The 17,909-nt window shown below is 32.4% G+C and overlaps 1 protein-coding gene across 1 annotated transcript in view; it reads left to right on the forward strand.

Annotated features, from left to right (window-relative positions):
* Positions 1 to 17,909, forward strand: part of LOC127708951 (E3 ubiquitin-protein ligase UHRF1-like) — a 39,150-nt gene that overhangs the window by 16,169 nt on the left and 5,072 nt on the right. Inside the window, exons 10-16 of the mRNA XM_052214164.1 lie at positions 6,166 to 6,270; positions 7,189 to 7,295; positions 9,286 to 9,448; positions 10,051 to 10,188; positions 10,869 to 10,983; positions 15,018 to 15,163; positions 17,156 to 17,254. Of these exons, the coding sequence (XP_052070124.1) occupies positions 6,166 to 6,270; positions 7,189 to 7,295; positions 9,286 to 9,448; positions 10,051 to 10,188; positions 10,869 to 10,983; positions 15,018 to 15,163; positions 17,156 to 17,254 (873 nt within the window). The remainder of the gene's footprint in view (positions 1 to 6,165; positions 6,271 to 7,188; positions 7,296 to 9,285; positions 9,449 to 10,050; positions 10,189 to 10,868; positions 10,984 to 15,017; positions 15,164 to 17,155; positions 17,255 to 17,909) is intronic.

The following is a 17,909-nucleotide window of genomic DNA, read 5'->3' on the forward strand; positions in this document are numbered from 1 at the left end:
TTCTTGCTTATTGTACTCTATAGTCCGCACCCCGTCTGGAAGGTCCAATTTTGGAGAATAAAACCGCGGACTATACAAGCCTTTCTACGGTAGGTCAAAGTACGGTCTTCAACACAGTGCCTTGGCTCACACCGAACAGCAAGCTATAAAGGGCCCCAAAAATTACTAGTTTAAAACAATTCAAATGGGAAAACCAACGGTCTAATCTATATAAAAAACGAGAAACACTTATGAATCACATCAACAAACGACAACTACTGAACATCAGATTCCTGACTTAGGACAGGTGCAAACAATTGCAGCGGGTTTAAAGGTTTTAATGGTACCAAACCTTCACCCTTATCTGAAACAATAGTGTTAACATCACAACATAGAAAGACACACTATAAAATATCAATTGAAATGCCTTAACTCAATCAAAAGACATATTAACACCAGTGAACATACACTGAACAAATAAATTTGATCTATGATACAATGTAAATACAAAATAAATAAAACTACCAGTATGATGACTATTTCAAGGCCCTACCCCCTAGGTCATGGTCCAGCCAATTTCAGTTAATTAGCAATTTTCAATTTGAAGTTTTCTGCTTAAGTCAGTTTGATAAGAACGACTTGTTATAGATCAGTGATATTTTGTTTAAAGTTACGTTACTATCAGTATATATCAGTTTGACAACTATTTTGAGGCCCTGCACTTGGACATGGTCCAGTGAGTTTGAATTTATTAGCAATTTTCAGTGATCAGTTTTCTGCTTAAGTTAGATTAATAGGAACTACTTACAATAGAGAACGAAATTTTCTATAAAGTGACATTATTGTCTTTACATCTCAGTTTGTCAACCAATTTCAGGCCCTGTCCACTAGATCATGGTCCAGCAACTGAATTTAATAAGCAATATTGCTGTCCATAAGATAGTCTATTTCTTAGTTTTATGCCGACAGGCGAGACATATCTCTGTGTCAACAGTTTATTTTCAGATACGACTCTGGATTCATTATTATTTGTGGGATTCCAATTTTCAAGGATTTCGTGGGTATACCTAAACCACAAATTTAAATGTTCAACGAAGTAGACATTTTCTTGAGGCTTGTGCAGCCTTTTGCAAAAACACAAAATTAAATATCCACGAAAATACCATTTTCCCTCAATCAACCAAAATTGGAACCAACGAATTAAGGGTTCCACATTTTAAGCAATAGGTCAGTCATTTTTAGTGTAAGGAATGATTGTAAACATTACAAATATTTTGAAAATAAAGAGATGTGGTTTTACTGGCCATGAGACAACTATTTACCAAAGATCTAAGACCAAAGGACATGGATGTAAGCAACTTTATGCTACTATAAGGCCTTCAACAATGAGTGAAACCCATACTGTGTAGTAAGATATAAAAGGACCAGGTATGACAAAATGTGAAACTATTCAAAACTAGAAAACTAAGGGACTGATTTATGCTAACAATAAATTAAAAACAAAAATGACGGACAACAACTAGGGATAACCATATAAATACAGGCTCATAAAGAAAGAGGTATAACATGTTACCTTGACCCCATTTTCATGGATCATTGATAGTGTTAAATTTCAATGATTCCTGTAGCAAAACCTTATCTTAGGCCACAATTAAAAATATTTCAGTTTGCCCAAACCCGACCCATGATGACTGGGTGTGGGTAGGTAGGTAGGCAAATTCTTTTTTTTTTTATCAGAATTTGCATGAAAATATTAAACAGTATATCTTTTTTTTCCGTCAAACCTTTGTAGAGACAATCAAAAGCCATGAAAAACTGTCTGCCATTTTCACATGTTTTACTTCTTTACAGGGATGTCACTAGGTTTTGAAGTAGCAGGATTAATAATTAAAGTAGCAGGCAAGGATTGCGGACGTCATAGACGTCCGGTGCGACAAGGTTTTTTTTTTTTCTAAAATGGTGCAAAAATCCTGCATTCTGGGGCTCCTGAACTCTAATTTAGTCCTAATCAAACACCATTTTTTTTAATGATGATAAGGTAAATGAGCAGCAAGATGGTCACATATTTTCTAAAAAGTTGATCACATAAATATTATTATCACTATAACAAGACTTTCAGCTAATAAGTAGTTGAAGTTGTTTGAGGAAAATGATGAAGGATGACTCTGTAAGACATGGTGATCATTCAGGAAAAGATTCAAATTTGATCTTATTAGTTGAAAATATTTTTAGTTTAACTGTAGACATGCAATTATTCAAATAATTCGAACCCATAGACATTTTTTTTTATTTCTCAGTATTAATAATTTCACATACTTATTACAATAAATCAAATGATGAATTGGACTGTTGCAGGCAAAAAGGTGAACTCTTTAAGGATGTACTTTGGTGAAATTTTAAAATTGATACTTTAAGTCAGAAGACTTCAAGAGCATTTAAGTTAAGAAGCAAACTAATGGAAAGAGAAGAAATCTACAATCTGCTTAAATTTTGGTATATGACCTTTTATGAGTTATTAATTGAAGTATTATATATGGAAAAAAAATGGGGGTCATGGGGCAAAATATTTTACCCTGTATCGTAAGAAAAAACCAAGAGTCCAAACATCTGACAGAAATTCCAAAACCTGACCTAAGTACATCCTTAAATGCATAATCATGCAGGGCTCACACTACTTCAGAATCATAGGGAGAAGTGACTTCTCTTTTTGAAACTGATAGGGAGAAGTGCTCCTTTGCACACTGTGCTACAATGTTTGGTTTTTACTACCTATAGTACAAAGGGTCATATGTAAATAATGTTCTTTTTATATTGTTCAATTCATATCTGAGTATACAATTAAAGTAAAAGTTCAAATTCAAAGTTGTTTCAGTTTAGGTTCTTGTGAGAAACTACCAACTAAATATCTAGCACTAAAAAGATATTTTTTTATGACAAAAAGATAAAGAAATTATAATATATAAATCACAATTCAATTAAAAAACTATCTTGTTTATCATGTTTATGAAATTCAGTGTTTCTCATCAAAAGATATACAAAGTTAAGCTGGGCCATATATATTGATATTAGCAGAGACATATATACATGTGTATATATGTCTTCCCTATATGTTTAATGTTAATTGTATCGTGTAATCGAATATCGGATATAAGAATATATCGGCAAATCGGATAAGAATATTCAGGTCATTTTGTTCAAAACCATGCACAATCGGATATTTTCAATGTTTTTCTGACAGGAAATGGACCCGGAAGTTACGAATTTACAATCTTGCAGACAAGAAGATTTTGTTTTTACTAAATACAAGGAACTATTTCTTAATAAATTGTTGTCTTTAATCATTATCTTCCTTTGTCATGTGAATTAGATGTCCTTTTACTTCAAATGGTTTGAATTTATTTATAAAATATGCAAGACTCAGTTGACAAGTTGACGTTGCTGTTTGGAGAATTTTGATTAAACTCTAAATGTTCACAGAATCAGAAATATAATCTAAACTGAATGTACCTGCTTCAGAATAATTTATTGCAATATAAATATAAATCCCTTTTGACAAGAGAAATCTGACTTTTGTCAGATATATTTTTTTCACATGTGCAAAAGTAACCACATGTCATGGACGCCATTTTGGATGTTTACAAATTTGTGAGGAAGCCTCTAGAACTATGACCTAAATATAAATAGTCTTCAGGAAACGTAAACTTTATGCAATAATATTTTATCAATCATGATTATTTTCATAAATTTAAATTTGATTATTTAAAGAAATAAAATTATATCAAATACGATTTTAGTTTGGAGATTCTACACAGACATGCTTAGATCTATTTATAGCCAAATTAGTTTACCTGTGTGATAATGTAAATAATGGATATTAATTTGCTTACAAAACAAATAAAGACAAACTATGGATGGTAGATAATAATTCACATAAATATTTCAGGACATTTGATTTATTTTAATAAATAAAGGATTTAAAAACTGCAAACAAATTTAATCATTACATAATCAGCTGATAATTTTTTACACAAACATCGTGGAGATGTAACTGATAAAAATCACTCCATCAATCATCCAGCCCTTAAACATATTTAGCAATTGTCAGGGTTAGTAACATCTCAGGATTATATCTACTCATTATTGCAGAATATTCAATGAATATACATTCATCGTCTAATTGAATATATCGGGTAATCGGATATTTTTAGCTGACATTTTGGGTATCCGATTTGCCGGAGTCTACTGTATTTTGAAACAATCCATATATATATGGAATTATATACATTAATCAAGTAAATCTAACAAATAGTCTGTTAATGCGTGTGGAATGCGCAATTTTTCCATTTGGGACCAATTTCCTTGTCAGCTGTTCCATTCATGCGTCCGTAGTTATTATTGTAAAAATACGGATTTCGGTCATAGCTGGTCCGTTTCAGAACCGTAGTTAGAAAACAGTTAATGGCGGACGAAGAAAAATTTACAAAAATAAACGATGTTTGACAAGCTATTTGGAAAGGAATATAACGTTTTTAATGCAATAAATGGATTAAACATTTACTGGAGGCAATTTTTATCCTGTTCAAATGAAGTAACAAACTTATTTTGTCGCCGAAAGTTAGATTGATGTACGATCTCGTGTAACAAGTACCGGAAGTGAATGAAGTGATAAAAAGTTGTCTTTTTATTAAATAATCTGCTTCACACTGTAAAGTCAATGCTTAAATCTCTGTTCTTCAGAAAATGAATCGTTAATGTCTGAATTTCTTTAATTATCAATGTTTCATCGACTTGGTAAAAAATGAAAACTTTGTGAAAATATTATTTTTGACAATTTTGAAGTAGCCGGCGCCAAAGCAGAAGTAACCGTTCGTTGAATCAGAAGATAAAAACCGAGAGCATCGAATATCGATTAACTGCTCTTACACGCTTTCTTTTAATCTTATTCACAGTTACTTTCAAACGCAAAGACGACGAACATTAAGTTTTATACGAAGACGGAGCGGACACGAAAAAGATCCGAAAAAAGAAAAATCTTCAAAAAAACGGCAAAAAAAGAATTTGAGTCGGCAGGTTTTTTTTGGGTCGGTCGCGTTTGGGCAAACATACAATATTTTTATTTTGGCCTTAAAGATTATCAACATATGTTGAATCAAGATAACAAACAGGCGAGACATTTCAGTGTGTGCACTGTTGTTTTACTTATGTTGACAAGGTATCTGGTCCTTTTGCCCAGATTACTTGTGCCCTGATTTTAAAAAATTTAATATAGTTGTATTATGGTTTAATAAGCATATTCAGATATTTATATGATCAATAGAAATTATATTCTCGAAATTCATGAAAAAACATGGAAATATTTAAAAATTTATGGCTTGTTTTGGAGCATTAATGGGATCATTCTTTCGTTTGCTTTATTTAGAATTGATTTGAATGACTGTTGATTGTAATTTAGAATGCTGATTAGGTATAATTATGATGTCTTTGAGCTCACTTATTTTTGTAGTGCTTATCTTCAATGTATTAATAATGAAAATAACGTTGTTTTTTTTCAAATAAACTAGTCAGCTTGGAAAGAGTAAAAACATCGATGTACCAATTGTAAGACATAAAAGGGATTTTTTTTTTTCGCACACAGCTTGGCTTTTTTTACCTCGAGTTTGTTTTGACATATTTCCTATGTATGTGCTCTTTAAAATAATAGTGTAAAACATTAAGGACATAACTGGTGTGTGATGAGAAATTCTAATTGGATCTTGTTATAACTGTTAATTATTGTTTTGAAATTGTTAAAATTTATCAATAAAGATAAATACATTCAGATAACATGGTCTTCAGTTGTTTTATATTAAATACCTTGTATTCCTGGTACTCTACAGTGCAGATCAAAGGAAAATAATTATTTGGTAGCAGCATTACAAGATAAATATTCGGCAAAATTTTCAACAAACTTTAACATAATCTTTTCAAATAATAAGCATTATACAACAAGACAATAAAATAAAATTAAAATCAGAGCGAACGGTCCCAGGGCGAACAGGTACTAGGGCGAACCGACCCAGATTCATGTTGCCAATAAGTATCTAATTTATTTGAACAAATTTATAACAAATCCATATCCTTCAATAGCCACTTATCCTCTCTAGAAATGTCAAAAAATATTGTTATTAAAGAATGTGCCATTTCTAGGTGAGTGAAGCTGGAGTTCACAGACCACATGTTGCTGGTATACATGGAAGAGAAGATGAAGGATCATACTCTATTGTATTGTCAGGTGGTTATGAAGATGACAAGGTATATAAAGATAACGTACAAGGTGGGATAAGAACATTATCTAGACTTATTTTTCACTAGAATTTAAAACTTAATAAACCATTAAGGCATTTATGTCTTTTTTTAAAGTTTAAGTAATATTAACATTCCAATAAATGTATTTTTCTTGGCAACATGAAAATACCCCTTCTGTGCGTTTTTGGGGACGATACATACATGATGGTCAACTTTCATATTGTTTTTAGACCCCTAAATATAAAGCACCTGCAAGTATCGACTAGATAACTTGCCACGATTTTTTGTCAACATGAACAACGTGTTTCTTATAAATATAATTGTGGTATTTGTACTTGCTCAATCAGTGATATTGTTTGCCTTAAATTAGTGGAGAATAAAGGCTTTTTCCCCTGGAGAAGAATCCCAATTTGAAAAAATAATGGCTTAAAATTATTCCCAAAAAGACAACTTTTTTCCCAAACAGTGCTGTCTCAGTAGAAATGAATGAAGTGCATGAATACAAACTGAAAAACACTCATTTAAACATTTTTCATGCCTAAAATGACTATACTTGCAGATTTGAGGGTCTATTTATGTATCATCACTGACAAAATGAGGTCTTATTTTAAAGCAGGGTTTGACATTGAAGTTTCAGTCAAATTCATGGTTAATTTAAATTTCCCAATTTGATGAAAATGACACATATTTTCCCAATAAAAAAGGGTAGAGGTAGTTTAGAAAAAAGCCAACAATATCACTGTCAATATTTCCCACTTGCAAATATGTGTGAAAATATGCAACTTTTGCCTGTTTTTTTTTTGTAAATTGAAATAATACTAGCTCTTAAATGTAAAAGTCTGCTCATATTCATAATATTAAAATGTTAAAAGTATTTTCTTTAAAATACATGTATTAAAACAGGAGTGTTCTTTTTTTTTATAGGATGATGGTGATGAATTCACATATACAGGAAGTGGAGGCAGAGATTTGTCTGGTAATAAAAGAACAGCAGAACAGTCATGTGATCAACAGTTAACTAGAATGAACAAGTATGAAAATATTTTGTATCTTGAGCATAACTTAAAAAATGCTCTAAACACTTTTGTCCCCTGCCCAATGCGTTGCTGGGGACTTAGAAATACCGGGTGTCCATCCAGTCTTGTTAGCGCTCTCGTGTACAATTCTTGCCAGATTTTTATAAAACTTATATCATAGGTTTATATCAACAATGTCTCGGACGAGGTTGAAAATCAGTGCTGATCAATAATTTCTGCCCTTAGAAATATTAATTATATGGAAAATTGCAATGTTAGTGCTTTGGTGTGCAATTCATGCCAGATATTTGTCTCGCCTTGAGTCAAAAAGCAAGACGGGTATACTGTTTCCGTCAGCGGCAGCGTCAACAATGTATTAGTTTGTGATTAGATTAGTTTATGGTGAACCACAAGTGGAAGGTCAATGATATTTGGTATGCAGTTGCATTAGCATTGGCACATTTCATTACCATGGAGATTATTTGACCCCACACCATCAGTCATGGTCTATTGACTTTGAAACTTTTGCTTAGTTTACATGTATTAGTTTGTGATTAGGTCAGTTTAAGGGGAACCATTAGTGGTAGGTCAATGATAATTGGTATGCAGTTGTATAAGCATTAGCACATCTCATTACCATGGAGAATATTTGGTCCTTACACCTCAGTCATGGTCTATTGTCTTTGAAACTTTTGCTTAGTTTATATATATTAGTTTGTGATTAGGTCATTTTAAGATGAACCGCTAATGTTAAGTCAATGATATTTGGTATGCAAATGTAGTGGCATTTGCAAGTTTCATTTCCATGAAGATTATATAACCCCACCCCCTCATTATGGTTCATAAACTTTGAAACTTTTACATAGTTTGCAAGTTAATGTTAATGTTTGTGTTTAGGTTTGTTTAAAGGGAACGACTTATGAAAAGAAGATGGTATTTGGTATGCAGTTGTACTAGCATTGGCACATCTCATTTCCATTCAGATTGTTAAGCCCAGTACCTTCAGTCATGGTTCATTGACTTTGAATATTTGCATAACTTACATGTTAAAGTATTACTATTTTAATTTCAACATTTGCATTATCAAAATAACAAATAGGCGAGACATATCTCTGTGTTAACAGTTTATTATGAAACTTGTATCATAGGTTTATATCAGCAATGTCTTGGACAAGTTTCAGTGCCGATCAATTATTTTTTAAGAGTTGTGCCCCTTTAGAAATATTAATTATATGGAAATTTGCATTGTAAGGGCTCTCACAGGTACATTTTTTGTCAGATTTTTATCAAATTCATATCAAAGGTTAATATAGCAATGTCACGGACAATTTCTAAAATAATTGCGGATAAAATATTTTTAATGAGTTTTGCCCCTTGGAAATATTTAATATATCAGAAATTGCTCTCAATTTTTCAACTCTGAAAGATAATTTAAAAAAATATAAAACAAATTTTTTTTTTTAGTTATTGACCTTGGACAGATAAAACATGTGCAACGCGGGGGACATTGGAACTCTTGTTCTTTTATTATCTCCAGGAGTAGTCCTGATTGCTATTTTTAATTTCAAAATTTTGTTTATAGTAGATGAATGCTGGTAAAAAAGCATCACTATTGTTGAAAATTTAAAGGGGACTTTCAAAACAGCAATAAAAACACTGTTCTTTTGCTTTCTGATTCCCAATGCGTATCTGTATAGGGTCTTGCATCTGTAATAACATGAAAAACTTGATTATTGTCTCGCCTTGACAGAGTAAATAAATGTGACGTCAATAATTTGTTGTGGTTGAGGATTATGTCATGGTTAATTGTCTTTGAATATTTTGCATATTTTTCATATGAAAAGAAGTATTATTTTTATTTCAAAATTTGCATTTTACAATCAAAATTACATATCGACAAAACATATCTCTGTGTCAACAGTTTACTGTATTTTATTTTATCATCCATCCTCATGACTAAGCTTTCTAATACCTGTTCATAAGATTAAGTGCATGCCAATTTTAGGGCTCTCGCTAAGAATGTGAATGCACCTATTGATGCTAAGAATGGATCATGTGCAGAGAATTGGAAGGGAGGTAAATCTGTTAGAGTTGTTAGAAACTGTAAAGGCAGGAAACATTCTAAGTATGCTCCAGAGGAAGGAAACAGATATGACGGTATTTATAAGGTAAACCATTAGCTTTTCTTAGTGTTTCTTCGAGCCGTGTTTGGAAAATGTGGCTTTAAGTCTGGATTTGAATATGAGTTTTGGAATTTTGGAATGATAACAAAAGACTAACTTCTATTTTGTAGAATAATTGCCTGCTGGAAAAATTTCAAAGTTTCCAGAATTTATATATGAGCCATCAGCTCTTGTACTCATTTTGTCACAAATTATACAATCAATTGTAAAAAGTAAAAAAAATATATTGGGGACCCACCCCTGTATTTCAAGGTGTCAAAAGTATCCATTTATAAACTACATCCAGATAAAAGCAGTAATTGAGGTTGGTCAAGTGGTGCTACATAAAAGGAAATCCTGTATGAACTATTTTTATATATCAAAATACAGCTGATTTACTTGTATGAAACATTCAGCATATTGTTTTGGAGTACAGTATATAATGCTTTCAAGATAAAACTATTTGTTTAGAATGTTAGTTTTAAAGAAAATTGACTCAAACAGATAGAAAACAATTTTCTTATATTGTCGATAAGAAAGATCATCTATGAGAGACAAAATTCTGAATATGTTAGGTCTAATCTTAAAAATGTTTTATCTCTCTGTAGATAGTGAAGTATTGGCCAGAGAAAGGAAAGTCAGGTTTCCTAGTGTGGCGATATCTACTGCGAAGGGATGATCCCAATCCAGCACCTTGGACCAAAGCGGGAAAGAAAAAGATTGAACAGCTTGGTCTCGCTATGCAGGTTTAAATTTGATTAATAGAAATTAAAATGGGGCTATTTCATATAATCTGTACTTTAATTGTGGGAAGTCAGAGAATTAGTGACACGAGAAGAGACAGTATAATACAAACCTTTGTTTTAAAGTTCATTTTGAAAGGCATCGATTCATAGATATATTTCTAGTGTGATTCCCTGTTGTGTGTTGCAAATGCAGAGGTGGAAAAGGTTCACAATTTATGTATTTCTTGATGTCAGTTTTAAAAGTTTCTTTAGTTTGATATAAAATAATTAAAACTAAATGGTTTCAAATTGTTTATTCTGATTTTAAATTATATCAAATATTTAAAACTGTTTATAATCAAATCTTAGTTCTTACCAGAATTGGAATTTATTTTGAAGTTTTGCATTGTTTGGGTGATTTGACTGCTCTGCACAGTTGTATATGACATTTCCATTTATCTAATAATCCATTTACTAGTAACAGGCACAATTTAGCAGTTACATTGTAATAAGATTAGCTGTACATATTTTAATACTTTCTGACATCAATCTTAGATTGTACAGTCATAAATATCTAGAAGTCAATTAACAACCATAATATCAACAACTAATGTTGGCAAGTAGGAAAATGCAGTATAGCTATTTCCTGAATTTCATGCTGCATTATACTCAAAATGTCAGACACTTGTTTCTGTTTGCAGTATCCTGATGGCTACTTAGAGGCTCAAGCAAAAAAGGAAGAGGAAGCTGAGAACAGTACAAAGAATGGTGTAAAGAATGGTGCAAAGAAAGGGAAAAGGAAGAGGGATGATAATGGTAAGTTGTAACTAGGTTTTGTGCACTGATAGTAATCATTGCTAATATTTGTTTCATCATTTTTATAACCCTGCTTAAGGAAGTGGGGGTTATATACCAATCCTTTCATGCATTTGAATAAGGCTTCTCAAGACAGGATTTCAATAACGGAATCTTTTTTATAACGATATAAATATAAGAAGATGTGGTATGATTGCAAATGAGACAACTCTCCACCAGAGACCAAATGACATAGAAGTAAGCAACTGTAGGTCACCATATGGTATTCAACAATGAGCAAAACCAATACTGCATAGCAAGCTATAAAAGACCCTGAAATGACAAATGTAAAACAATTTAAACTAAAAAACTATCAGCCTGATTAATATACAAAACAATATACGAAAAGAAAATATGATATACAGCAACAAACAACAACCACTGAATTTCAGGCTCATACAGAATTGGACGGGGTTACACCCAACCCTCCCCATTCTTGGGCAGTGGTACAACAGCATAACACCAGTCCAAACTACAAAAGAAATAAACAAAAACAAATATGATAAACAGCAACAAATGACAACCACTCAGTTACAGGCTCCTTACTTGGGACAGGCACATATGGAATGTGTAAGGTTTAAACATGTTTGCATGCGCCCAACTCTCCCCTAACCCGGGAAAGTGGTTTAACTTCACAACACAAGAACACACTGAAAAACTTTTAGAAAAGGGTTTATATCATCAGATTGATAAAAATCACAAAAACAACTAACAAAAACACAAAAGACTGAGTATAGATCTGAGAGTGCTCTCAGTTACTGAAATCTAGTGCAAAGCCAATAAAAACTAATAAAAAAATCATGTATATAAGACTAAAATGCCTTTTTACTGGGATGGAATTTTTTCGGGTTGCCAAGAGCAATGTTAATTACAGAGCATAGGGGAAATGAATCATTTAAAAATCTACAGTACTTTGGGAAGAAATACTAATAGGTATCACAGTAATAATGGAAATGATTGTAGCATTACATTGGCATGTTTATTCCTATTGATTTTAATCGTCATTTATACAAGTGCTTTCAAAAGATGTGTTTATATGCTGAAATGGTACAGCCTTTAAAAAAACTTTGAATCTTATTGAATTTATTATTAGATAATGCTATAAATTTTAGATGAACAAATGGATAGGTTTGTCTGGCCTGAGTGAGACAGAGATTACAATCCAGCAGCAACGTAAACTATTTGTATAAAGCTTTATATTTCAGACGGTAGTTGAACTGTATACTTCATACCTTGTATACAGATACCTTATGTTACAAAGTTTCCCTGTCATATGTTTTGTTGTCCTTTACCTCATTTTCATGGTTCACCCTCTGCTTGAAAAAAATTAGTTTTTTGTCATGTGAATTCTCACGTATTACGAGTTATCAGATAACTATGTTTGGGATATGGCTTGCAATGTCTCCACGTCCTTGGGAGGGGGTTCATCTGACCTCCTCATTTTATGGATCAGTGATCAAGGTTAAAGTTATGTGATTAGGTCCGTTTTTCAGATACTATAAGTAGTAGGTCAACTATGTGTGGTTTATGGAATGATTTAATTCGTGTTTCTCTTTGAAAGAGATCAAGTTCGTCGTTCTTGTTCATTCATAAAATTATCGTAAAATCACTACGCACTTTATAGTAATGTAATCTTATCTCACATTATTTATTTTAAATTAAAAGTAACACAGTTTACACGTTCTGATTACACTTACCATGTTTAATACTTCCCTGAAATTAGGGGTCCTGTTATTTATTAAGGGTTTCCTTAATTGGTGATTGATACTGATAGACTCCACTCTTTAAACAAATGATGATCAACTGATCAGGGTTACTTCTCAAGACAGTGTCAAATGTCATAATGACCCTATAGGCTATTGAAAATGATTACTTGTAATTCTCAGGAATTAAAAAGTTTTGTGTTTTATATTCTGAAGTTTTAAAAATCAAAAATATTTAACTGAAAGAGTGCTTTTGTTTGTCTTGTGTTAATTCCAAATAATCTTTTTACTTACTTTTATAATGTTCCGTCATATCTCTGGTTTTGATTTGTGATCAGCGTCTTTTCATTGGATGGTTTAAAATAGATCTCTGCATTGACCATCAGTGTTTCAGCTTGATTGTTTTCACAGGGCGGTCACCCCATCCTTTCACCACTGACGCTCTGTGCCCTTTTTAGCTCACCTGGCCCAAAGAGCCAAGTGAGCTTTTCTCATCACTTGGCGTCCGTCTTCCGTCGTCGTTAGCTTTTTACAAAAGTCTTCTCCTCCGAAACCACTGGGCCAAATTTAACCAAACTTGGCCACAATCATCATTAGGGTATCTAGTTTAAAAAATGTGTCCGATGACCCCGCCAACCAACCAAGATGGCCACCATGGCTAAAAATAGTACATAGGGGTAAAATGTAGATTTTGGCTTATATCTCTGAAACCAAAGCATTTAGAGTAAATCTGACATAGTGTAAAACTGATTATCAGGTCAAGATCTATCTGCCCTGAAATTTCCAGACAAATCTGACAACCTGTTGTTGGGTTGATGCCCCTGAATTGATAATTTTAAGGAAATTTTGCAGTTTTTGGTTATTATCTTGAATATTATTATAGATAGAGATAAACTGTAAACAGCAATAATGTTCAGCAAAGTAAGATCTACAAATAAGTTGCCATGACCAAAATTGTCAGTCGACCCCTTTAGGAGTTATTGCCCTTAATAGTCAATTTTGAACAATTTTTTGTAAATTTTTGTAATCTTTTACAAAAATCTTCTTCTCTGAAACTACTGAGACAAATTTAACCACACTTGACCATAATCATTATAAGGGTATCTAGTTTAAAAAATTTGTCAGATGACCCGCCTTCCAACCATCATGGCCGACTTGGTTAAAAATAGAACATAGGGGTAAAATGCAATTTTTGGTTTATATCTCTGAAACTAAAGCATTTAGAGCAAATCTGACAGGTGGCAAAAATGTTCATCAGACTTAGATTCATCTGCCCTGAAATTTTCAGACGAAACCGACAACCCGTTGTTGGGTTGCTGCCCCTGAGTAAGTAATTTTACAAAAATTTTGCAGTTTTATTTTATTATCTTAGATATCATTATAATATCTAATATCTAATACTACTAATTATGATTTTAACCTTATTTTACATGATTTCCAAAGCATCAGTAAATACAGGTCAAATGCAGGTGAGCGACACAGGCTCTTGAGAGCCTCTAGTTATGATTCCCTGAACACTCTTTAAGACGCCATGCCCGATTTTGTAAATTTTTTACTTTTCCCAAGGGAGACAATCATGATCAGCCAATCAAAGTCGTCGTTTCTCGTTTCTTAATGGGCATTGCAAACATGCTAAATTTTGAACTTGTTTGGATCATATGAGTTGTATTCCTCTGTCTGTATATCAGAATTGTACAAAGCATGATCATGGCAGATGAATTTTTATCTGCAAGAAAGTTCTTACACAGCCTAAGAAGAAAAGAATGGCTGATTGACAAAATTTAAAGATGCAGTACTCCCATAAAACTTTTGTCTTCTTTCTATATGTGTTGTCCCCCTGGGAAATGTAAACCATTGTAAAAATGACTTTTTGCTGGATATGTCTTTTATTGATATAAAGTTAAAACATCCTTACTTCTCACTGGATAAGACTCCTTTCAGGTTTAATTCTTTTACATGTGGATGAAAAATAAAAGTCACAAAAACATTGACTAGGCAGCAGTTGCTTTAACAGCCTCTAATAAAAGGCTTTGATTAAGACACTCAACATTAAATCAATCATGGTTAGTAAAGCAGGTGAGATATATCAGCGTGTGTGCACTTGTTAAATTTATATAAGACATTCTCAAATGATAACAGGGAAGTAAAATTAGAGTTCACTGCTAAAATTTACAATTTAAAACACTGCATACGGTCTGAACTTAAATCTGACATGGTACAACTAAATATCTTTGTATATTCAAACAACTTTTATTAAATTCTAGGTTGATTTACTTACTTAACTCTTTCTAGATTCTTCACCAAGTGCATCTCCAGAGAAGAAGAAAAAAATTGTGGGATATAAAATTGACTCTGAACAACTCCAATTGATAAAAGAGGATGTTGACAACAAAAATGTATGGGAGGAGGCCAAGAAGTTCACTAAAGAAGGTGGACAGGTAAATCTTGGCTAAGAAACAAATGTATGAAAATACATGCGTACCACAAAAAAGAGAAAAAGCACATGAATAATGTATCTTTTTTGCTGCATTTTTATGTTCTACTTAAGTCTGACATTTTGCAAGACAATATGAAATTTAAGTTGCCTCAGCAAGGGAGGTTGATGAGAAATATTGGAGTACACTGCTACTTTATTTTTGTTAAGTTCTTGGATACTAAGTGACCTATAATTATATAACTTGGTGTAAAAATGTATTGAAGAGGGTTTAATAGCCTCTCAGTTGAGATCAATCTTTAGTTAATAATTGCTTATATTTTTGTCCTCTGCACATTGTTCCAAGGAGGATTGGATAACAATTTCTGTCTGTCAGTCCAAAAGACATCAGTCAGTCCAAAAGACATCAATACTCAAGAGACCATTCGACATTAGGCTTTCATACTTTTTAGGATTTTTGTCATTTTTTCTTGGCTGTGTTATATTGTCAATTTGATTGGACCATTTTTAGCTCACCTGGCCCAAAGGGCCAAGTGTTTATTGTTTATTGAGACAACACCTTGTGTACACAACTCCTGAAACCATATGACAAAGCTCCCATATTTAGTTCTATTATTTCCCATCATATGTCAGAGTTTGCGATACTTCAGTTTTTTCTGTCACTGACAGAAAGATAACTTTTGATGGTCCTTCCTTTTTTTTTAAAAGTTAATACCCAATTTTACAATATTAGATATTATGATGGAAAACATTAGAAAATGATATTTAAATTAAAAAATAATTTTTTTCAGACATAAAAATATTTTTGTTCAGGTTAGGATTTCCTTTATTAAATATCATCTGATCTGTAGGTCAGGATTTTAAGATACTTTTTGCAAAAATTTTGAAAAATCTTGTTTTAATACGGATAAAAATTATGTATTTACCATTTACCGAGTCTGGTTCCCGTATTCTACTAATGTTAACCATTTGCATTTTGTCAATGAACAAATGAACGTGATATTGGTGGATTCTGTCGCAAATATCAATTAAATAAGAAAGCGGTTACAACAAGTAATTTGTTGCTGAAAGGTTTTTGAAGAATCCTCACAAAAACACTGGTTGGAGCAGTACTAGGTGGTTGGTCATGAAATCAAGAACACACAATTGTTCTTGGCCTTATCAATGTTTAAGTCCTGTAACCGTTTTCATAAGCATGTGCCTATGCACACGCCAACATTGAACATAACCCGCAATTAATTTTTTTTAAACTAGTTCTAAAGTTATGATTTCTGATTACAATAAGTTAAGGTAAAACAGGAAACCAGTGTCCAATGATTTGGCAAACTACCGAACATTGACAGAAGGAACTACAATGACCTTTTTTTGTCTGTACAAAACAGTCCGACAATTGGACCAGCTCGAACCCAAGATAGGCTGACCTGGTAAAATTTTGGCAGTCAGGACCGACAGGTCCAAAGGTTTTCGCAAACTCTGGTATGTTGTTGACCATTTTGTATTGTCATTTTGATCTGAACATTTTAAAAGAAGTTACCGGACTATTGGCTATTTTTCAGAGTATTGTTACAATAACACCTTGTGTACGCACTTCCTCATTGTCCATTTTGATAGGACCATTTTTATTAGAGAAATAGAAATTTTACCTTATTTTGACTATTGTACCACAATGACACATTGTGACACACAATTTTATTCTTCATTTATACAGCACGGGAACAGTTAGCTACAGCATAGTAATCTTATAATGTTTAATTTAATCATAAAAACTCAGGGATAGACAAAATTTCTTGTTACATCAAATCAGTTTTATAGTAAATGTCAATTGAGAGATATAAAAATGCTCCTTGGACTCGAGTTTAAATTTTCATCAATTTATTAAAATTGAGATAGTTATAGATATCAGAACCATCGTGTTCTAAGAGTTATAAGACATTAGTATTATTGATTCTTTTTATTGTAGAAGATATTTACAAGTCATTTCTAAATTGTTTTTCAGAAATTTCTTCAGAAAGTTGAAGAATTGTTTACATGCATTTGCTGTCAAGAAATAGTTTTTAAACCTGTTACAACAGAATGTAAACACAATATCTGTAAGGTAAGAGAATGTCACTGTATAAAATTCTCTACTGAAAATTGTCTTTTCTTTCAAACAATTACTCATTTACGTAGTTAGTTATTAATCATCCTGGTACAATGTACAGTAATCATTCTTCACTTGCTGATAAACTCTGTGGTCTCTTTGGTAGTATGCTTTCTTCAAGAGAGGAAGGCTAGGTTAAACCAAAGACAAGAATTGGTATATTCTTCTTTCACATCTAGCACTGGGCATCATCTCCATATTTCATGTTGCATCAGATGTACTTTCAGAGCAATTTCTTAATTTAGTATGCACATGATAGTTTATGGGGTTGAAATGCATTTCAATTCAACTCGTTAAAACAGTTTTTTATGGCCCCGCAACAAAGTTGGCGGGGCCATATAGTTTTACACTTGTCTGTCATTCCGTCATGCCGCAACAAACCATTATACATACTTTTTTTCTAAACGCCTTCAGATATTGGGCTGATTTTTGGTATGCGAGTTAACCATGATGAGTTACAGATCAAGCTTTGTCGAAATTACAGGCTTTGGAATTGGATAAATTGTTGAAAATCACAGTTATACAGACTTTTTTCTAAACGCCTTTAGATATTGGGCTGATTTTCGGTATGTGAGTTAACCATGAATAGTTACAGATCAAGGCTAATTTT

The sequence above is a fragment of the Mytilus californianus genome, unplaced genomic scaffold (assembly GCF_021869535.1).
Source record: "Mytilus californianus isolate M0D057914Y unplaced genomic scaffold, xbMytCali1.0.p SCAF_1, whole genome shotgun sequence".
Classification (NCBI taxonomy): Eukaryota; Metazoa; Mollusca; class Bivalvia; order Mytilida; family Mytilidae; genus Mytilus; species Mytilus californianus.